Genomic DNA, 23,602 nt, shown 5'->3' on the forward strand with positions numbered 1-23,602 from the left:
ATTTGTAAATCACTAGCTGTAATACTGTGTGGTGGGTGCTCTGATAAGAGATGCACAGAAAATGAAAATTGTCTGTGGCTTGGCGGGGGAGAGGGTCTCAAGGAAGGTTTCACAGAGGAAGTAACTTTTCAAAGTGTGAGAGTGTGCATGTGTGTAGAGGAGGGGTGACGTGACGGGGAAGAGGGCGGGTGAGGATTGGCTGGAGGAACCCCGAGCTCCAGATGGTGGGTGGACGGAAGCCGGAGGTGGGGCGCTTATTTGCACTTCGCGCTCACGCGCGCAGACCTGCGAACCGAGGAAGCAGCGCGGAGGCCCGCGTCCCTGGCTGCCCACGCCCCTCAGCCCAGGGAGCACCTCGCGAGGTAAGGCGGACGCCTGGCTGGCTCCCGGAGCTCGCCCGCGCCCGCCCGCCCGCTCCCGCCCTCGCTCGGAACTCAGCCTCGTCACACCCGGGCCTCAGACGCCACGGAACTTCCCAGCCCGGGGTCGGCGACGAGGAGCCAAGCGAAAGAGCAGCGCCTAGGGTTTGCTTGTTTGTTTGTGTCTGTTACAGATGCCAACTACTTGTAATAGGCAGCCTGGTAAAACAAGTCTCTGGAAACGGTTGCTAGGGTCAGGTAACAGCCGCTTCCGGAAGTTGTCAGACGCTTTGCTAACAATTGAGCTACTGGACCTATGCGGCGCCTCTTCCGGTTTCGCCCTTTCTCGCCCACTCATTTTTCGCAAGGTTGCCTTTGACCCCGGAAGTCAGATCTTCCGGGTTCCTCCCTCCCCAAGATGGCAGCAGCCGAAGACGAGTTACTGCTCCCGCGGCTCCCCGAGCTGTTCGAAACCAGCAAGCAGCTTCTGGACGAAGTAGAAGTAACGACTGAACCCACCGGCTCCCGGATTGTCCAAGATAAGGTGATCAAGGGACTAGACCTCCTGAAGAACGCTGCCGAAATGTTATCGCAGCTCGACTTGTTCAGGTATGGGAGAGAGGTTAACAATGGCTAGAACGGAGGTAATAATAATTACCAGGGGTGGAGCCATTGAGCGTAGGTGGAGGAGACCTTTAAAACCGGGACCCTTTCATCCCTCCCTCCCACTGCGATCTCGTATACGTTGTTTACATTCTCCACCTCTCTTCTGAGGTAGTTAATGTTCCACGACTCTGCTCCCTAGTGTCGGCTATTTGCATAGGCATTGGGTGTGAGCGCTCAGCCACTTTCATTTAAGAAATCGGGCCGCTGTTTACCGTGCCTTCTCCCTTTGCCCCACTCTCACCCCAGTCGTCTCCCCCAGGAAGCAAGGGCCACCGTTTAAATACCCAGCCGGGCTTCACAGCCTCCTCTTTGCTCTTTGCAGCCGAAATGAAGATTTGGAAGAGATTGCTTCCACCGACCTGAAGTACCTGTTGGTGCCAGCATTTCAAGGAGCTTTCGTCATGAAACAAGTCAACCCCAGCAAGCGTCTAGATCACTTGCAGAGGGCTCGAGAACACTTTTTAAACTACTTAACTCAGTGCCAATACCATCACGTGGCAGAGTTTGAGCTGCCCAAAACCAAGACCAACTCAGCTGAAAATAACACTGCTAATTCCTCCATGGCCTATCCTAGCCTCGTTGCTATGGCATCTCAAAGACAGGCTAAAATAGAGAGGTGGGTCATTTGAGGACTGCCCAGTGGCAGTACCGTAGAGGCGGAGGGGTGCATGTTTTTTTCTGATGGGGTGGGAAACGGTGTATGTCACTCTTTGAATTCTTATTGAGCATAGGCCCTGGTGAGAGCAAATTCTCCCGACTTTTTCAAGAAGCCTCTGCCTTTGTTGACATGATCATACCTAACCATCAGATCCCTAGCACCTTATGGTTGCCAACAGCAGCAATGTAGTTTAATAAAGTGTTCCCGGATCTCTCCCACATGACAGCATAGCAATATTCACATGGTACAGTGGGGTAAGTATTTCTAAAGGGCACATAATCTTGGAGCTGTGGTCCATTTAAGGTTCACTGATTGAGAAGCTCTGTTCTAACAGAATGCTGGATCAGATGTGTAACATCCTGAGCTAACGATTAGTCCTGTCTCAGCTTCATCATGTGACGTTGAACAACTTGCTTACTCTCTTAGTTTTTTTAAAAAAATATTTAACGAGTGCTCATAGTGTCTAGGAATCGTGCTAGGCACTGGGGATACAAACTGAGTATGGGCGTTTATATGAATATAGGTGGTCTCTGCCTTGGAGGAGCACACAGTCTAGTGAGGAAAAGAGGCTTAGAAACAGTATAAATTATAAAATGATGTGATAAGGAGGTGCACCAAGGTACTGGGAGAGCAGACAAGAGGGGCACCTAACCAAAGAGAGCAGGAGAGAGAATGTTTCCTGGAAAAGGTGACTCCTGTGATGAATTGTTGAAGGATGCATAGGGCTATTATCTAGAGGAAGAGGAAAAGAGGCTTTTAGCCAGCAGAGATAATAGTATTAGTAAAGCTACAGGGGCATTAAAGAACACAGTGCTGGTGTGGGGAACAACTGTATGTAATTCGGTGATGTTAGAACACAAAGGAGTTAGTGAAGAGGGGAAAGGAATGGTGCTGAGGAATGTTGTAGGGTCCAGACCAAGGAGAGCTTGGGATGTGAGGAAGGTGAAAGAACAACTTTGTTGCTGAGAACTTGAGAAGAGGTTTGAATCCCAGCTCCAGCATTTAGTCTTTCTGACTTTGGGTAAATTCCTTGGGTAAATTCTCGGTGCCTTAATTTCCCCAGCTATAAAACTGGATAGTAATACATCCAGTAAATAGTTACGAAGATTAGGAGAGAGATGCCAAAAAAGCACTTAGTACAGTGTGTAAGTGAAGCAGTAAACACTCATAGTCAGCTATTGTTACATTGTTGTAGCTGAGTACAGGTTGTGGAAGAGACCTGGGTTTGAGACCCAGCTTTACTTATAAGCCACTGGACTTTGGGTAACTTATGTAACCTGTCTGAGCCTCAGGTCTCCTCATAATCAAAGTATAAGTCTTGTTGATTAACTGCACCTGCATTCTTTCTGCAGAAATGGAGAAGTAGAAGCTAGGTAAGTCACGAGTCTAGTTTTATATTTGCTCAATTTAGGTCCTGAAGTGACAACTGGACCACCATGTCTGTAGACAGATCGAAATGTGTGACTAAAACTTATGAGACGGTTTTGTAGAGAGAAAAAAGCCAAGGATAAAACCTTGGGGCAAATTAAGGGAAAAGGACAAGGAAGGAAAAAGCAATCAGAGGTAAGAGACTCAACAAGGTACATATGGACAGAAGTACTTACAGGAAGAAGCCTGAGGAAGAGAGAGCAATGTCATGTCCTCTTTGAAGCTTCTCCCTACCTGTCTCCCCTCCCAGATACTGTAGCACTTAGTTTGTTACTTACGGCATAACCATCTGTCATTGGAACTTCTAAAGGTCAGAGAACTTGACTAATTGTATCATTGTATCCTTGGTGTGCAACTCAGCAGTTGGATCATCGTAGGTACTCGAGGGATCTCTGGGAAAGACAGAGTGATCATCAGAAAGATGGAAGCAGTATGGTGTAGCAGAAAAAGCCCGGGCTTTGGAGCCCGGCAGACCTAGGGTGACCAATCCAATTCCCGCCACCTAATAGCTGGGGCATCATCTAGCTCCTCCTAACCTCAGTTTTTCTCAACAGCTAACAATGTTTATATTATATTGCTGCTTACAAAGCACTTTCATGAGTATTGTTCATTCGATCCTCTCAACAACCCCATAAAGCAGGTATTATCCCATTTTAGAGATAAGGAAATGGGCTCTGAGTATCGACTTGTCCAGAGTTACATGGCTAGTAAGTGGCCAGGCTAGGATTTAAACTCAGGTCTTTAAATTCCCAGTTCTAGTGTTGTTCCCACTACAGCATAGAAAAGAGAGAAGAGAGGTCATTTGCAAAGACAACATGGATTGAGGGAAGGTGTTTCTAGGTTAGGGGAAAGGCACCAGTAGAGTGAAAATTTTTAACTGCTAATGACAGGGAGGATGATAGAGTGAGGCCTGAAAGAATGTGGGTGGGGACAGGGCTGATAGCAAAAGTGGAGTGGTGAAGAGAGTGCCTGAGTAAAGACATTAGCCCCTTAAAGATGAGAGGAGGGTTAAGAAGCATTAATAAGATAAACCACCCAAAACAGCTAGCACAGTATCTGGCACATAGTAAATATTCTATAAATATTACCTACTATTAGGCCATGCTAAAGAGCTTAAACTTTGGTTGTTGACTTGGGATCCACTGGGAGTTTTTGGTTTTTTTTCCTGAAAGTAGCAAGGTCATATTTGCATTTTAACTAGCATACTCTGGCAGCAGTTAGGAACATCTGAGGGAGGTTAGATCCAGTTAGGTCACAGAGGTGATGAGGCCTTACTGCTGTAATGCGGAAGGGATTGGGGTGGGGATATATTTACTTACAAGGTTGAATCTGCAGAAAACCTGGCGATCGGTTGTGGCAGGTGGGAAGGAAGATGTCTGTGTTTTTGATTTAGGTGGATGGCTGTGGAACTCACTAAGATGGGTAATAGAGGAGGAGGAACAGATCAGAGAGAGTATGAATTCTCTATTGAGACATGTTGCTTTAAGGTGCCTACAAGACATCCAGTAGTGGTATCAGGTAGTGTGAAACTCAGAGGAGAGGCCTGGTCTAGAGAGCTGAAAATTGATTGATTCATTTAACATATCTGAGCCTTTACTGTGTGCCAGGAACTGTTCTAGGTGCTGGAGAACCAAAGTCCATTCCCTCATGGAGCTTTTATTTTGGTAGAGGAGACAGACAGCAAGCTAGTAAATAATAATGTGATTTTAGGTGGCAAGGGCTTTAAAGAAGAACAAAGCATGGTTAGGAGTAAGTGAATGATAGTGAATGATTTTTGAGGAAATGGGATAGACTGATACGAATTCAGCGTCATGTCCTTTGTAAGAAGCTAGGAGCAGCCCATTGGTGTATAGCTTGTAGTTTAAACAGTGAATTTGGTATCCAATAATTGTAACATATAAAAAAAAATCTGTAAATGCCATAGACATACAAATGGTATTGTAGAGAAAGACCAAGGAGTGATCACATCTGGTTGGAGGAAAAAGTTTCAGAATGTAGTAGCATTTGAGATGTGCCTAGAAAGATGGTTAAAAATGGAAATTACAGGCTTTCCTGAATGTAAAAGTAATAATACTCATTGTAGAAAGTTGGAAAATGGAATATTTTTAAAATTAAATATAAGCTTTCATCCTAGCACTCAGATATCTTTGTCAACTTCCTGATGTATTTTGTTCCAGATATATAGTTATTTAAGCTAATAAATTTGGAATAATACTGTATATATAGTTTTTTTATCTTTATTTAACCTAACATCGTATTGTGATTTCCCTATGTCTTTTGAAGCCATGATATTTAATGGTTACATAATATTCCATCTTCTAGTCATGTGGTAATTATTTAAACTAATCTTTTATTGTCAAATACTTAGACTGTTTATGGGTTTGTTTTTTGTTTGCTTGTTTTTGCTATTTTAAGTAATGTTATGAAGAAACCTAACTGTATCTGTCACTATTCCCTTAGGATAGATTTCTAGAAGGACCAGTGCCTAGATCAAAGGGTTTGTATATTTTCACTCTTGATGGTAACAATATTGCTTTCCACAATAACAAAGTTTCAGAGTATGTCCCACTGCACCCATACTGGATGTTAACACTTAGAAAATCCAAATGGGCAAACAAGAAAGGTATCTCATTGTTTTGATTTGCATTTCTTTGGCTAGAAAAGTTGATTTTTGAATGTTTTTTTTTAAATGCCTGACAGACAAGATAACAACATTATCTTCTTACTAAAGGCTCCCACATTTATACCACTAACCCAGAGCTCTCCTGACCTTCAGACTCACACTTCCAACACCGTACGTGGATGTTTCATAGACATCGCAAACTTGCTCTAAGTTGAACCGTTGGCTTTTTCATCCCCAGAGGTGCCCCTACACCCCAGTCTTCACGAGCTTAATAAGTGTACCACCATTCACCCAGGTGTTTAAGCCAGAAACCTGGGAATTCGATTCCTCTCTTCTGAATTGCCACATCCAGTCCATCAGCAAGGCCTGCCAGTTCTAGCTACAAAATGTACCATGTCCTTCTGTTTCTTTCTGTCTTCACTGGCATACCTTCTTCTGAGCCACCAGGATCTTTCACCTGATAAAACCAAACCACTAATGAAAAGACCTGCATGATCTGGCATCTCTCTCCAGTCTCATCTTAGATCATACTCCCTTCGTTCACTAAACGTCTGCCATGATAGCCTTCTTTCAGTTCTGAACCAATCCAGCTCTTTCCTTCTAGAGTCTTTGTACATTTTGTTCTCTTTGTATGGAATGCTCTTCGTTTATCTGTCTTTCTGGGCTTTGTCTTTCTCCCCTACGGAATGTGTACTCCATGAGAGCAGGAGCCATTTCTGAACTCTTGTTCTGTGTGGTATACCTAGCACAGGGCCTGGCATGTGGAAGGTGCTCAAGAAATATTTATTGCTGATAAGCAGAAGGAACAACCTGAGCAAAAGGGTAGTTTGAGGTATGTACAGGGAATGGAGAATAGTCTGGTTTAATAGAAGCTAAGAGCAGTATCAGCAGAAGACTGCATAAGAAAGTGATGTGTATGGAACATTGGAAGAGAAGAGAGAGACAGAAAGACAAGTTAACATGTTATAATAGTACTTCGACTGGGAAGAAGTGATAAAAATGAAGTAACAGCCATTAGATTACTTTTGCAGGAAGCATTTATATGAGTAGAAAATACATTGCTCAGATCCTTATTTACTGCCTATAAGTCCTCCCTCCCCACCCCATGACTGCATGCTGAGGCCATCCTACATAAAACACCTAAATGGTGTGTCCTCTCTCTCCAGACCTGTTTCTTCATATGTCTTCTCTACTCTGATTCCCATCTTGAGGAGTAAGTGTAAGTCTTGTTGATTAACTGCACCTGCATTCTTTCTGCAGAAATGGAGAAGTAGAAGCTAGGTAAGTCACGAGTCTAGTTTTATATTTGCTCAGTTTAGGTCCTGAAGTGACAACTGGACCACCATGTCTGTAGACAGATCGAAATGTGTGACTAAAACTTATGAGACGGTTTTGTAGAGAGAAAAAAGCCAAGGATAAAACCTTGGGGCAAATTAAGGGAAAAGGACAAGGAAGGAAAAAGCAATCAGAGGTAAGAGACTCAACAAGGTACATATGGACAGAAGTACTTACAGGAAGAAGCCTGAGGAAGAGAGAGCAATGTCATGTCCTCTTTGAAGCTTCTCCCTACCTGTCTCCCCTCCCAGATACTGTAGCACTTAGTTTGTTACTTACGGCATAACCATCTGTCATTGGAACTTCTAAAGGTCAGAGAACTTGACTAATTGTATCATTGTATCCTTGGTGTGCAACTCAGCAGTTGGATCATCGTCGGTACTCGAGGGATCTCTGGGAAAGACAGAGTGATCATCAGAAAGATGGAAGCAGTATGGTGTAGCAGAAAAAGCCTGGGCTTTGGAGCCCGGCAGACCTAGGGTGACCAATCCAATTCCCGCCACCTAATAGCTGGGGCATCATCTAGCTCCTCCTAACCTCAGTTTTTCTCAACAGCTAACAATGTTTATATTATATTGCTGCTTACAAAGCACTTTCATGAGTATTGTTCATTCGATCCTCTCAACAACCCCATAAAGCAGGTATTATCCCATTTTAGAGATAAGGAAATGGGCTCTGAGTATCGACTTGTCCAGAGTTACATGGCTAGTAAGTGGCCAGGCTAGGATTTAAACTCAGGTCTTTAAATTCCCAGTTCTAGTGTTGTTCCCACTACAGCATAGAAAAGAGAGAAGAGAGGTCATTTGCAAAGACAACATGGATTGAGGGAAGGTGTTTCTAGGTTAGGGGAAAGGCACCAGTAGAGTGAAAATTTTTAACTGCTAATGACAGGGAGGATGATAGAGTGAGGCCTGAAAGAATGTGGGTGGGGACAGGGCTGATAGCAAAAGTGGAGTGGTGAAGAGAGTGCCTGAGTAAAGACATTAGCCCCTTAAAGATGAGAGGAGGAAATGTGAAGCTACAGAGATTTTGAGGTAAAAAGGGAAATGGAATTTCTCTGTTGGCTGGCCATCTGGTGAGCATGATAATGGCATGGAATCCACAAAAGATGAACAAAAGGATAGCTGAACAAGAGTGACCGTTCAGCGGAAGTTTGATCGTAGGAATTTATAGCTGACTCCTCTGACACAAATTTGTCATTCATTATCTCTTTTCAGCAGCTCAGGAACAGAAAAGGGGAGTGATGAAAGTTGCCCAGAGTCAGAATGGTGACAGGCAGGCACTGGGGAATTCAAGGGTGATAGGGAGTGTTTCTATGTCATGGCTTACCATCGGAAATCTAGAACAGTGATGAAGGTCTAGGGCAGAGGTTTACAGTCTGTCCCTTGGAGCCCTAAGATTCCACCGCACTGCCTGGGTAGGGAGGATGTTGGGTCCTCTCCTCTGATTTAACCAAGGTGGATTTTTATCTGTTCTTTATGGAGTTCCAAATAAGCTCTTATAAGAAGAAAGAGTTCTGCTAAGACAAAAAGCTTTCAGAAACACTGGTCTCAAAGAACAGGAGTTCAGGAACTTAGAAGTCCCAAAGATGACTAGGAGCAAAGTCATAGGAGCAAGGGAGTAGAGAAGGAAAGACCAGAGAGCACAATTAGACCGTACATGTGCAGAGGATGGGAAGGAAGCACCAGAACCTTATTCAAAGGCCTGGCAGATTAACCCAGAGTTTTACCCTGGATTATATACATTATAAGGCCCTGGTATTTTTTTTTCCTGACTTAAGTACATCCAGGAAAGAGGGTAGGGGTAGGAGTGGCACCAGAGTTAAATGTTCTCAAGTGATACCTGTAATAGCATTCATCAACTAGGAATTTGCCTGTGTAGTGTTTCACTGAGAAGGCCACCTACGGTGATGTATGACAGTTATTTGTAACATTACAGAAAGTGCCCACTTGTTGAGTAAAAGAGCAGAAGAACCAAGTGTTTACAATAAAGAATGTTTCCAGATCAGTGGTTCTTGACTTTTCATGGGTCCTGGACCTCCTAGATAATTTGGTTAAAACTACATTACCTCTCCCCCGCCCCCAAAAAATGCATACACAGAATTCTGTACAAGATTTGGGGGAGTTCAAGGATACCTCTCCCCCCAAACTGTCCATGGACCAGAGATTAAGAACTCCAGATTTGGGTGAACACCTTCAGAGGAGCATCTGATTCTGGAGGTCTAGAGTGGGGTTCCAGATAGATATTTCAAGACACTTCTCTTGTAAATTGTAGCTTTTCCTTGACTCCTCTCTTTCCCTAAAGCCCTCATCCAGTAAATCAGCAAATCCTATCCATTTTATATTTTAAGTACATCTACATCTCACCACATCCCTATTTCAAGTCACTATCTCTCACCTGGATTATGGCAGTATCCTCTAAATTGATTTTCTTGCTTCCACCCTTGCCTTCCAGCCTGTCACACTCTACACTCCACATAGCAGCCAGAGTGGTCCATAAGAAGTTTTCATGTCACTGTATTCATGTCATGTATCGTTTTAAAGCCTTGAGTGGCTTTCCCATCTCACCCAAAATACCATGGCATTTGATATTTGGGGTCTTACTTCCTGCAGAGTTGTACAAATTATGGCCCTGGCTGCCTCTCTGACCTTGTTTCCTATCATTCTTTGTCACTCCATGCCAGCCATGCTGGCCTCCTTGCTATTACACAAACATATCAGGCCAGTACTCTCCCACCCCAAGCCCTTCATATCTGTTTTTCCCCCTTAGAGTGCTCTTTCAGATACTGGCATGGCTCGCTTCCTTAGTTCCTTGAAGCCTTTGCTCAACTTTCACCTCTTCAGAGAAGTGTCGCCTCATCACCTCTACTTTTACACCTGACTCTGTCCACTTTATCTTGCTTTTTGCTTCTTCATGGCACTTAGCACCACCTGACTCTATTTCCTTTGGTCTGTCTGCTCCCGCTAGAATGAAAGCTTCAGGAGAGCAGGAAGTTTCTTGTGTGTACTGCTGTGTCTCAAGCACTGAGAACAGTGCCTGTCACACAATAAGTACTCAGTAAACAGTAGTCTGATGAGTGATAGGTGACATACTAGAATGCATCCTGAAAAATGCAGGCAGGGTGGATATGAGTCTTTAAATTATACTAGGATGAGTCAGAAGAGCTGGAAATGTTTTGCCCAGAAGAAAAGAAGAGATGACCATTTTTTTAGGCCATGTCAGAAGGAATCCCTGCATCAGTGGCAGGTAAATGACCCCTAAGATTCTATGATTATTTGAACTAAATGGACATTGTATGATACTGAGCACCCACCTAGTAAAGGTTGATGTCCTAAAGTTACTAAGGCCCTCCCATCTCTAAAGATGATGGGAGGAGTTGCTCAGATCAGGTTACTTCTATGTTTTTCTGGCTTCAGAATATTTCTCAGCCTCTGCTGATCCCTCCCTTACCGTCCTGAGAGAACTGCCTTTGGTGGCAAATTCTGAGTTGTAGAATCTGTATCTTTGCCAAAGTGGGACTCGACGTCCTGATGATTTGCAAAGGTGAAATCTTACTGTGGCCTTCTTTTGAAGGAATACTGCTTTATGTTTAAGTTCATGGGTAATGCTTTTCTGTGGAACAGATACAAGCAGAAGAAGGAGGTGGAGCATAGGTTGTCAGCACTGAAATCTGCTGTGGACAGCGGTCAAGCAGATGATGAGTGTGTTCGTGAATATTACCTTCTTCACCTTCGAAGGTGGATTGGTATCAGCTTAGAAGAGATTGAGAGCATTGACCAGGAGATCAAGATCCTGAGAGAAAGAGACTCTGCAAAGGAGGTAAGCCTGGTCCCTGTCTATATAGCTCAAAAAGCTACTGTCACAGGTTTGAATCTTCTCCAGGAGAGTAATCAAATTAAAATCCTCTTAAGTCTCCATAAAATCATTGTTCCTACTGAGATTAGTAGAGGAAGGCTAAAGGTTCACCAGGATAGCTTTCTCTCTAGTTTAGGGTAGCATTCACCCAGTGCTTTCTAACTAGGTAACACACTTGCAGTCATTTGTAATTTTGTGACATGCCGGGGGGTGGGGGGAAACTGCTCTCAAGTGGAAATCGGTTTTGGCTGTGAGCAGTCATGACTGCTGAAGGAAGGCAGAGTTAGACAGGCCTTTAAAAATCTGTGCTTAACTGTAATAAACAGGAAGAGGGAGAGGCTGGGAAAGAAGAAAAGAACTGGGGAAGAAAGAAAAGAATAAAAAGAAGGTGAAACAAAAGACATTGGATGTGTTTAGGTTGGGGGAGGAATCGGAATTTAACCTTACACAGTGACGCACTCTCACACCTTAGTTCAGCCAAGTATGGGACAGAGCACGCACCTCTCAGTGCACAAAGTGTTGGGCACGTTGGTAAAGAAAACTTGGTGTAACACCACTTTGGCCGTCTCTGAAGATCACAACTCTGTTTTGGGGCTGCTGCTTCAAAATATCAAGCTCTGCTGCCACTTATTTTTTCATTCAGGATATAACATGAATTGAGTAGAACTTACCCGCTAGTTGCAGGCATTTATTTAAGTCCTCAGAGAAACCTGGGGCTAATTTGATTTGTACTGATAGAGCCCAGGAGCTTTTGCCTCAGGGTAACATCAGCCTGGTTCCTCATGTCAGAGAATCAAAGAACGAACCATTAGTAATCTAAGGCCACAAGGCCCCTTGAGCATAGCTGGATGAGTGGTTTTTAAGCATTATGAGTCCGGACTCTTTTGGATCCTCCCCTGTCTCCTTCTTTGTTTTTGTGTTTTGTTTTTACGCTCTCTCATTTGGTATTGGGATTGGCCCTGGAAGTGATTGAGTTTAGAACCAAGTGAACACCTTTTCTTTGACCGTATTTTGTGGGGCATACTGGCCCCTGGACAGCCAAGGTTCCTTGGCACATTTCTGTGTGGGAGCTACTAACCCATTCTACCCCACTTGCATTTAGGAACATCCTCTTCTAAAACACCCTCAGGAGCTCTGGCCAATTAATAGCATTATTTATATTGGACTGAGTTTTAGAAGGATCTTAATTCAACTGTAGCACTGAAGGCCAGGCTGAGGAAAGGGGCTTCAAATTCAGCTCAAGGGATTTAGATGGAACATGGAAGAAAGCTTTGAAATCTTCCTCTTTGAAGGGGAGAGTTTTAAAGTTAAGTAATTTTTCACTTGTGAAATGGTTCCTAGGAGAGCTTTCTCTTTCTCACTTTCCAGTAAGGTACTTGGGCCTCCTCAGGAGAGGCTAACCAACCTCTACCATTAGTATTCTGCAGACATATCTTAGGGACCGATAAATAAGGAGTGGGTGGATTTTGAATCCAGGGATTTTCAAACACCTGAAAACTTGAGTGCGTGCATAGTGGGATGGGCAAAATGGCCAATGCACTTCTGATAATTAATTTCCTTTTTAGGCATCAACCTCTTTCTCATCTCGTCAGGACAAGCCTCCGATGAAACCCTTTGTTCTCACTCGGAACAAGGCCCAAGCCAAGTAGGTAGTACTAAAGACTGGGTTGCCTTTGTAGGCCCCCTGCTTTTGTGGTTCATTTGCAGCGCATGAGTAAGAGACAGACTGGGCATTGTTAAAAGGTCATGGCTTCACCTGGGGAGGCTGTTCTTTCTTCAAAGAGATGTTATCTCTTCTCATACTTTCTCTTGTCTCTCTTTACGAGACATTTCCCTCACAAATGTGAGCTTAAAAATAGGCTCAAAAGGAAACCAACAAAAATAAATTAACTAATTAAAAACCGGAAGAAAGAATAAAGGAATATAATGGAGAACTGTATACTTTAAAGTTGTTTCCCATTGTTGCCTTCAACTGCAGTTCTCAGGAGGACATACCTGCCTATCTAGAATTTAATTCTGAGTTGTTGAGATGCTTTTCCATAGGGTGGCAGAAGCAGCTCCTTCTTCTGTATGTCTTTTAGACCCACCAAATACAAATGCCCCTTCCACAGGATCATCATTCCTCTGCAGGGCATTAGCCTGTGGGATTGCTTCTTGGGAAACAGTTCTGGTTTATTTATCTTCCCATGAAAGCTCTTGCCTTTAATGCTCCTTCCTGGATACTTCTTTTTACATATCCTTACAGGAGTTTGTACAGCTCCTCGGAAGACAGCTGAGTAGGGGAGCGAGGATGAATGTGGCTTTCTAATAGTGCTGTTTATGTTTACCTTTCTAAATGCAATGTGATTCTTGCAGAGTATTTGGAGCTGGTTATCCAAGTCTGGCATCTATGACAGTGAATGACTGGTATGATCAGCGTCGGAAATTTGGAGCATTACCAGATCAGGGAATAGCCAAAACAACATCAGGTATGAAGGGGTGGGAGGAGAGTAGTTACACTACTACACTGCTGGTCCCTAACTCTCTGGCAGTTAAATTCAGACCAAGTATTGTTGCCCTTTAGAAGCAAAGGGAATCTGAACAAAAGTTCTTGAGTAACAGAAAGATTCTAATCAGTGTTTCATTTCATTTATCTTAAGGTTTTACTGAAGTGTACTTGATTTACAATGTTAGTTTCAGATGTACAGCAAAATGATTCAGTTATACATATACATACATGTATATATTTTCTTTTCAGATTCTTTTCCATTATATGTTATTACAAAAACTGAATATAGTTCCCTGTGCTATACAGTAGGTCCTTGTTTATCTATTTTATATATAGTAATGTGTGTCTGTTAATCCCCAACTCCTAATTTATCCCTCCCTGCTCTTTCGCCTTTGGTAACCATAGTTTGTTTTCTGTATCTGTGAGTCTGTTTTTGGTTTGTAAATACAATTTGTATCATAAAAAGTTTATTTTTTGAGTGGACTTAACTACTTAGAAATCTAGTTTTAATTTTATTTGTAATTCCTTTTTTTGAATATTGCTATACTTTTATTTTAAAGCAAATTCCTGTTACTTTTTTATCCCTTTCTTTTAATATTTAATTGAAACATCTTTTTCTGTGATTATCTTTTTTTGGATGAACATAATTGTATATATTGAAAGTGTACAGTGTGATAATTTGATAAGCCAGACAAAGACAAAATACATACGATATCACTTATATGTGGAATCTTTTTTTAAAAAAGTTGATTTCATAGAAAAAATATAATAGTGGTTTCCAGGGGCTGGAGATAGGGGGAAGTGTGTGATGTAGGTCAGGTGGTTGAAATTTTTAGTTTTAAGAAAAATAAGTTCTGAGAATCTAATGTAGCATGGTGACTATAGTTAACAACATGGTATTGCATTCTTGAAAGTTGCTGAGGGTAGATCATTAACATTATCATCACACACAAGAAGATTAACTAAGTGAGGTGATGGATGTGTTAATTACCTTGATCTTGGTAATTGTTCCACAGTGTATATGTATGTCTCATCATCATGTTGTACACTTTTGTTTATAATTTCTTACCCATGTTTGGGGTCAAACCCTGAGTCCTTTAAATCACTTGAATATTTTTCAAGCTTGAACAATTATGCATTTTACTGGAAATTTTATTTAAGCTTTAAAAAATATTGAAATAGCATACAAACAAAAAAGCATATACAATATATACACATTTTAAAGATATGTATATACATATATACTATGTTGTTTGTATATAAGTGTATGTGTTTACATATATATGTGATATATTACACTTTAAAGAATAACATTAAAATAAGTACTCATTTAACGATTTCTGTGCTTAATTAGTAGAAAACTAGCAATATTGTTGAAACCCCTAATATCTCCTCCTCAACTGTATCTTCCTCTTCTCTTGAAAGTACCCAGTATCTTTAATGTTTTCAATATTCCTTTACTTTAAAGTTTTAACACTCCTATATTGATTCTTCAATTTTGCCTGCTCTAGAACTCCATATAAATGGAATAATACTCATTTCATTTATCATTAAAATAAATAGCAGATGATTCTGGGAGGATGGATGCAGTGGGGCAGGATAGTTTTTAATCTCTCTAAATATCATGGCATAAAAACAGACTGAACAGCTAGATAGCAAAGCCAAAAATCCATGGATAGCAGTTGTGCTTCTGGTAACAGAAGACTCAGTCATATCAGGCCACCCCTCCTATAGGTAACAATTGCAAACTGAACAGAATATAACAAAGCAGCTATCTGAAGGCCCTGAGAGCAACCAAAAGCAGACATAGGCTCTAGGGCAGTCAATACTTAGAAGTAGGGAATGGTACTTGGAACTTCTTGAGGGCAGGGACTTCAGCTTACTATATTCTTGGTGCTCAACTTGGCAATTAGATCATAGTAGGTACTTGGGAATGTCTTTGGTAGGGAAATGTGGAGCAGATAGTCATTAGAAAAATGGAAGCAATATGGTACAGCAGAAAAAGCACAGGTGGACCTGGAGTAACCAATTACTCCTGCCACTTAACAGATAGGACATCATCTAGCCCCCTGAGCCTGTTTTCCTTATCTAATGTATTATCTGACTTGATCCTCTTAACAACCCCAGGAAGCAGACATTCTTATTTCCATTTTAGGACGAGGAAATGGTGTCTGAATACTTACTTACCCAAGGTTAACATAGGTAGAAAGTGGCCAGGCTAGGATTTTTAACACAGTCCCTAAAATTCCCAGTTCCAAAGCTGTTTCTGCTATAGCACAGAGAAGAGAACAGTGGTCATTTGAAAGGGTTTCCTGTTTTTTAATAGCTTTTCACCCACAGGCAGGCTGTAGTTGCTGTGATTTGGAGGTAGGTAAAACTTGGATAGAAAATTGCAGTCTAATTAGTTGAGGAATGAGAGAACTAAGTTCAGGGTGACTATAGCAACCCAAAAGTATCCCAGGAGAGAAGTACAGAGGAGGAGCCCTAATTCTCTATATAAACCCTGCCCAAGTCTCTGGCAGACTCCAAAGCTATGCCTGCACAGGATAGACTCCAAGCACCCTAGGCAGGGCTAAAATAACTGAGTGGATAATTCAGTGGCTGCCCAGTGCAGAGGAAACAGAATTTGGAATTTTGGTTCTAGATAAATTTACTAAATGAAAATTAGCTAAAATGAAAAAACGAATACTCTTTAGAGGAACAAAACAGAATTCAGAATCTCTACAGCATACCATTCCCAAAGCCTGGGATTCAGTCCTAAACTATTGTGCATATGAAGAAAAAAAAAACAAGAAAATGTGACTTAACACTCAAGAGGAAAAGCAATCAATGGAGACCAACCCCAAGATGACTCTGATGTTGAAATTAACAGACAAGAACTTTACAGCAGCTTATTTCTATGCTTAGAGGCATAGAAATGTGCTTGTAATGAATGAAAAGGTAAGAAATCTCAGAGAAGTAGAAACTATACACAAAAAATTCTGAAACTGAAAAATACAATACCTGAAGTTTAAAACAGACTCAGATACAGAGAAAAAATGGGTGGTTGTCACAGGAGAGGGAAGTTGGGGAGTGGGGGCAAAATAGATGAAGGGGATTGAGAGCTACAAATCTCCAGTTGTAAAATAAGCCCTGGGGACGTAACATACAGCATAAGGAATATGGTCAATAATATTGTAATAACTTTGTATCGGGACAGATGGTTACCAGACTTACCTTGGGAATCATTTCATAATGTTTGGAAATGTCAAACCACTGTAATACACCTGAAACTAACATAATATTTGTATGTCAACTATATTTCAATTTTTAAAAACCAGATGAGCCTAATTAATAGATTGGCAATGGCAAAAGAAAGGGTTGGTTAACTTTAGATCAATACTGGTTAGTCAATCTGAAAACAAAAAAGATTGGAAAACAGTGAAGAGCCTCAGTGACCTGTGGAACAATGTAAAAAGGTCTATTATATGTACAATTGGAATGTCAGTAGGAGAGAGAGAGAAGGGGCCAGGAAAAAAGTGTGAAAAAATGACAGCTGAGGTGGCTGAGGTTTTCCCCAAATCTGTGAAACACAAATTTAGAGGTTCAGAAATCTCAGCAAGGCCTAAGCAGGTTAAATACAAAGAAAACCACACACATAGGCACATCATAGTCAAACTGCTGAAAACAAAAGAAAAAGAAAAAATCTTGAAAGCACCCAGAGATAAAGTACACATTACATATGGAAGAACAATGATACGAATTGTTGCCAACTTCTCATTTGAAACAGTGGAACCCAGAGATAGTGAAGCAGTGCCTGAATTAAAACACTTACTAATAAGCTCAATATCATGTGTCATTAGGGAACTGCAAATTAAAACAACTGATCCCACTACACCCCTATAAGACTGGCCAAAATTCAAAACACTGACAACACCAGATGCTGGCATGGATAGTGAAGCAACAGGAATGATCGTTCATTGCTGGTGGGAATGCAAAATGGTACAAACACTTTGGAGAAGACAGTTTGTCAGAACTAAGTAATCTCTTACCAACCAGCAACCATACTTCTTGGTATTTGCCCAAGTGAATTGAAAACTTAGGGCCACACAAAAATCGCACACAAACGTTTATAGAAGCTAATTTATTCATGATTGCCAAAACTTGGAGGCAACCAAGATGCCCTCAGTAGGCAAATGGATAAATAAACTGTGGTACCTCCAGATGATGGAATGTTATTCATTGCTAAAAGGAAATGTGCTATCAAGTCATAAAAAGCCATGGAGGAACCTTAAATATATATTACTAGAAAGAAGCTAATCTGAAAAGGCTACATACTATATGATTCCAACTATATGACATTATGGAGACAGTAGAAGGATCAGTGGTTACCAGCGATTAGAGGAGGAGGGATGAATAGGCAGAACACAGAGGATTTTTAGGACAGGGAAGCTATTCTGTGTAGTGCTGAAATGTCATTATACATTCTTCCAAAGCCATAGAATGTACAATACCAAGTGTGAACCCTAATGTAAACTATGAGTGATAGTTTGGGACTTTGGGTGATAATGATGCATCAGTATAGGTTCATTGATTATAACAAATGTACCACTCTGGTGCTGGCTGTTGATACCAGGGGGAGACTGTGCCTGTGTAGGGTAGAGAGTATATAGGAACACTGTGTACTTTCCATTAAATTTTACTGTGTACCTAAAACTGCTCTAAAAAAAAAAGTCTGTTTAAAAAAAATGCAAAGAGACAAAGCTATAAAGTCAATAGAGAAATTAAAAGGGGAGAAGGCAAGAAAGAACAGAGGAACAGAAATTAGATGAGATGAATAAAAAACTGATAGCAGAATGGTAGATCCCAATCCAGCCATATCAATACTTATATTAAATGTAAATGGAATAAACCTTGAAATTAGAAGTAAAAGATGCACTATCAGACTCAACTGCATGCTATCTACAAGAGATGCATTTTATTTATATATTTAATTGAAGTATAGTTGATTTACAGTATTATATTAGTTTCAGGTGTACAGCATAGCAATACAGTATTTTTGCAGATTATATGCCATTATAAGTTATTACAAGATAATTACTATCATTCCATGTGCTATACAATATATCCTTCTTGTTTATCTATTTTATACATTGTAGTTTTTATCTGTGAATCCCATACCCCTAATTTGTCCCAAAACACTTCTCTTTCCCCTTTGGTAACCACCAGTTTGTTTTCTTTATCTGTGAGTCTGTTTCTGTTTTGCACATCCATTTATTTATATTACTTTTTAGATTCCACATATAGTGATATCATACAGTATTTATTTTTCTCTGTCTGAACATAATACCCTGTAGATCTATCCCTGTTGCTGCAAATGGTGTTATTTTATTTTTTATGACTGAGTAGTATTCCATTATATAAATATACCACAACTTCTTTATCCAGTCATCTGTTGATGGACACTTAGGTTGCTTCCATGTCTTGCCTATGGTAAATAGTGCTGCTATGAACATTGAGGTGCATGTATCTTTTCAAATTAGTGTTTTCATTTTTTTCTGGACATATACCCAGGAGTGGAATTGCTGGATCATACAGTAGTTCTATTTTTAGTTTTCTGAGGAACCTCCACACTGTTTTCCGTAGTGGCTGCACCAATTTACATTCCTACCAAGAGTGTACAAGGATTCCCTTTCTCCACATCCTCTCCAACATTTGTTATTTATACACTTTTTGATGTTAGCCATTCTGACAGATGTGAGGTGATACGTCATTGTGGTTTTGATTTGCATTTCTCTGATGATTAGCGATGTTGAGCATCTTTTCATGTACCTGTTAGTGGTCTGTATGCCTCCTTTGGAAAACTGTCTATTCAGGCCTTCTGCCCACTTTTTGATTGAGTTGTTTGTTTTTTTGATATTAAATTGTATGAGCTGTTTATATATTTTTGAGTTATTAACCCTTTGTCAGTCACATCATTTGTAAATATATTCTCCCATTCTGTAGGTTGTCTTTTTTGTTTTGTCAGTGGTTTCCTTTGCTGTGCAAAAGCTTTTAAGTTTAATTAGGTCCCATTTGTTTATTTTTTAAATTTATTTTGCCTTAGGAGATAGATCCAAAAAAATATTGCTACAATTTATGTCAAAGAGTTTTCTGCCTATATTCTTTTCTGGGAGTTTTATGGTTTCAGGTTTTAAATTTAGGTCTTTAAACTACTTTGAGTTTATTTTTATATATGGTGTGAGGGAATGTTCTAATCTCATTGTTTTACATGTAGCTGTCCAATTTTTCTAGCACCACTTGTTGAAGAGACTGTCTTTCCTCCATTGTATATTCTTACCTCTTTTGTCTTAGATTAATTGACCTTAGGTATATGAGTTTATTTCTGGACCCTGTATTCTATTCCATTAATCTATGTGTCCGTTTTGTGCTAATACCATGCTATTTTGATTACTGTAGCTTTGTAGATAGTCTGAAGCCTGGGAGGGTTATACGTCTGGCTTTATTCTTTTTTCTCAAGATTGCTTTGGCAGTTCACAGTCTTTTATGGTTCCATATGAATTCTAGAATTATGTTCTAGTTATATGAAAAACCATCATGGGTATTTTGATAGGGATTGCATTAAATCTGTAGATTGCTTTGGATTGTACAGCCATTTTAACAATATTAACTCTTCCAATCCAAGAGCACAGGGTATCTTTCCATTTCCTTTTGTCATCTTCAGTCTCCTTAATCAGTGTTTTATGGTTTTCAGAGTATAGGTATGTCACCTCCGTGGTTAAGTTTATTCCTAGGTATTTTATTCTTTTTGATGCTATATTAAACAGTATTTTTTTTACTTTCTGATATTTGATTATTGATGTATAGAAATGCTATTTCTGTATATTAACCTTGTATCCTGCAACCTTGCTGGATTCATTTATTATAATAGTTTTTGGGTGGAGACCTTGGGGTTTTCTATATATAGTATCATGTCATCTGCAAATAGTGACAGCATTACCTCTTCCCTTCCAATTTGGATACTTTTTATTTATTTTTTTTGTCCGATTGCTGTGACTAGAATTTCCAATACTATGTTAAAGAGAAGTGGCGAGATTTGGCATCCTTGTCTTGTTCCTGATTTTAGAGGGAACGCTTTCAGCTTTTCACTGTTGAGTATGACGTTGGCTGTGGATTCTTCTTAAATGGCCTTTTCTGTATTGAGAGATCTTCCCTCAGTACCCACTCAGGGAGTTTTTATTATGAATGGGTGTTGAATTGTTAAATGCTTTTTCTGTGTCTGTTGAGATGATCATGTGATTTTTATCCTACATTTGTTAATGTGGTGTATCACATTGATTTTCACATGTTGAACTATCCTTGTGACCCTGGAATAAATCCAACTTGATCATGGTGTATGATCCTTTTTTATGTTTTTGGATTTGATTGGCTAATATCTTGTTGAGGACTTTTGTATCTATATTCATCAAAGATAATGGCCTGTTGTTTTATTTTTTTGTAATGTGTTTGTCTAGTTTTGGTATCAGGGCAGCCTTGCAGAATGAATTTGGGAGTGTTTCCTCCTCTTCATTTGTTTGGAATAGTTTGAGAAGGATTCGTTCTCCTTTATATGTTTGGTAGAATTCCCTTGTGAAGCCATCTGGTCCTGGACTTTTGTTTGCAAGGAGTTTTTTTAATTACAGATTCAATTTCACTTCTAGTAATTGGTGTGCTCAAATTGTCTGTTTTTTCTTGATTCAGTTTTAGCAGGTTGTATGTTTCTAGAAATTTGTCCATTTCTTCCAAGTTGTCCAATTTTTTAGCATGTAACTGTTCATAGTATTCTCTTACGATTTTTTGTAGCTCTGTGGTATCTGTTGTTATTGCTCCTTTGATTTCTTATTTTGTTTATTTGGGTCCTCTCTTTTCTTCTTGGTGAGCCTGGCTAGAGGTTTACCAATTTTGTTTTATCTTTTCAGAAAACCAGCTCTTGGTTTCATTGATCTTCTCTATTGTTCTTTTGTTCTCTATTTATTTCCTCTCTGATCTTTATTATTTCCTTCCTTCTACTGACTTTAAGCTTTGTTTGTTCTTCTTTTTCTAATTGTTAGGTTATAGGTTAAGTTGTTTGAGATTTTTCTTGTTCTTGAGTCCTGTATCACTATTAACTTCTCCCTTAGAACTGATTTTGCTGCATCCCATAGATTTTGGAACGTTGTGTTTTCATTTGTCTTGAGACATTTTCTGATTTCCACTTTGACTTCATCATTGACTCACTGCTTTTTTTTTTTTTTGGTAGCATGTTGTTTAGTCCCGACTTGTTAGTTTTTTTCCCATTTTTCTTCCTGGAGTTGATTTCTAGTTTCATACTAGTTGTGGTCAGAAAAAATGCTTTATATAATTTCTGTCCTCTTAAATTTGTTGAGGCTTGTTTTGTGACCTCTCCTTGTATGTGATCTCTCGTGGAGAATGTTCCATATGCAGTGGAAAAGAATGTGTATTCTACTGTTTTGGGATGTAATGCCCTATAGATGTCTATTAGCTTGTATATTATATCATTGAAGACTACTGTTTCCTTATTGATTTTCTGTCTGAATGATCTGTCCTTTTGATGTAACTGTGTTTTGAAATTCTCCTACTATTATTGCATTATTGTCAGTTTCTCCCTTTGTGTCTGTTAGTATTTGATTCATATATTTAGGCCATCCTTTATTGGGTACATATATGTTAACAAGTATAATACCTCTTCTTGAATTGATCCCTTTAGCATTATATAATATCCTTCTTTGTTTTTTGTTACAGCCTTTGTTTTAAAGTCTATTTTGTCTGATATGAGTATTGTTACCCCTGCTTTGTCATTTACGTTTGCCTACTCATTTCTTCTCCTTTTTGTTTCTACCGTCATGCTTTGATGATTTTCTTTTGTAGTATGCTTGGATTCCATCTTTTTGGTTTTTGTGTGTCTATTGTAGGTTTTTGATTTATGGTTCCTGTGGGGTTCATATATATTGACCCATTATTATATTTAGTTGTTTTAAATTGATAGTCATTTAAGTTCAAGCACATTCTAAGAGTTCTATATATTTTACTCCCCTTGCCCACCTATTGTGTTTTTGATGTCACATTTTACATCTTCATGTTTTTCCCTTAAATGTTTATTTTAGTTGCTTTCACAGTTTTTTGTCTTTTAATCTACATACTGACTCATTTAAGTAATCTTCCATCCTTACTATATATATGTCTTTCCTAGTGGGATTTCCCCTTTCCTATAGATTCTTTCTTCTTTTCTATTTAGAGAAGACCCTTCAACATTTCTAGGGTAGGTTTAGTATTGATAAATCCTTTTAGTTTTTACTTGTCTGAGAAATTCTTCCTCTCTCCTTCAATTCTAAATGATAATCTTGCTGAGCAGAGTATCCTAAGTTGCAGGTTTTTTCCTTTCAGGACTTTGAATATATCATGCCATTCCCTTATGGCCTGCAAAGTTTTGCAGAGAAATCAGCTGATAGCCTTCTGGGGATTCCTTTGTGTGTGACTGTTTTTATCTTGCTATCCTCTCTTTAACTTTTACCATTTTAATTATGATATGTCTTGGTGTGGGTCTGTTTGGCTTCATCTTGTTTGGGACCCTCTGTGCTTCCTGTGCTTAGTTATGTTTCCTTCAGGTTTGGGAAGTTTTCAGCCATAATTTCTTCAAATACATTTCAATCTCCTCTTTTCTGTTTCTTGAACTCCTATAATGCGAATGTTGGCACGGTTAATGTTATCCCAGACGTCTTATAGATTGCTTTCATTTTTTTTTCATTTGTCTTTCTGCTGTTATGATTGGGTGATTTCCATTATTCTGTCTTCCAGATCACTTATGTGTTCTTTTGTATCACTTAGTCTCTTATTCATTCCTTCTAGTGTGTTTTTTATTTCAGACATTGAATTATCTATTTTTGAATGGGTCTTTTTAAAAATTTTCTAGTTCCTTGTTAAAATGATCAGTGTTTAGATCAATTTTTTTCCCTATTTCGGGTAACATTTTTTATTACCAATGTTTTGATTTCTTTATCTGGTAAGTTGTTTATTTGTTTCATTACTCAGGGGTTTTCTCTTGCTCTTTCAGTTAAGAGTAGTTCCTCTCCCTCTTCCTTTTACTTAACTTTCTCTACCTCCATGAATTTAAGTGAACAGTTACTTCTAGTCTGGAAGGTGTCCTTATATGGGAGCTTCCTTATGCAGACTGT

The 23,602-nt window shown here is 39.7% G+C and overlaps 1 protein-coding gene and 1 long non-coding RNA gene across 3 annotated transcripts in view; one reads left to right on the top strand and one right to left on the bottom strand.

Moving 5' to 3' along the window:
- The first annotated feature begins 226 nt into the window (after positions 1-226).
- Positions 227-23,602, top strand: part of IGBP1 (immunoglobulin binding protein 1) — a 35,053-nt gene continuing 11,677 nt past the window's right edge. Inside the window, exons 1-5 of the mRNA XM_006217678.3 lie at positions 227-968; positions 1,348-1,641; positions 10,693-10,888; positions 12,490-12,569; positions 13,280-13,392. Coding sequence (XP_006217740.1) covers positions 778-968; positions 1,348-1,641; positions 10,693-10,888; positions 12,490-12,569; positions 13,280-13,392 — 874 coding nt within the window. The 5' untranslated portion in view covers positions 227-777. The remainder of the gene's footprint in view (positions 969-1,347; positions 1,642-10,692; positions 10,889-12,489; positions 12,570-13,279; positions 13,393-23,602) is intronic.
- Positions 3,383-23,602, bottom strand: part of LOC116279218 (uncharacterized) — a 59,006-nt gene continuing 38,786 nt past the window's right edge. For both annotated transcript variants that reach the window (XR_012067631.1, XR_012067630.1), the window contains 2 exons: positions 7,349-7,462; positions 3,383-3,503 (listed from right to left, as the gene is read on the bottom strand). This is a non-coding gene — a long non-coding RNA (uncharacterized lncRNA). The remainder of the gene's footprint in view (positions 3,504-7,348; positions 7,463-23,602) is intronic.

Source organism: Vicugna pacos, chromosome X (genome assembly GCF_048564905.1).
Source record: "Vicugna pacos chromosome X, VicPac4, whole genome shotgun sequence".
NCBI lineage: Eukaryota > Metazoa > Chordata > Mammalia > Artiodactyla > Camelidae > Vicugna > Vicugna pacos.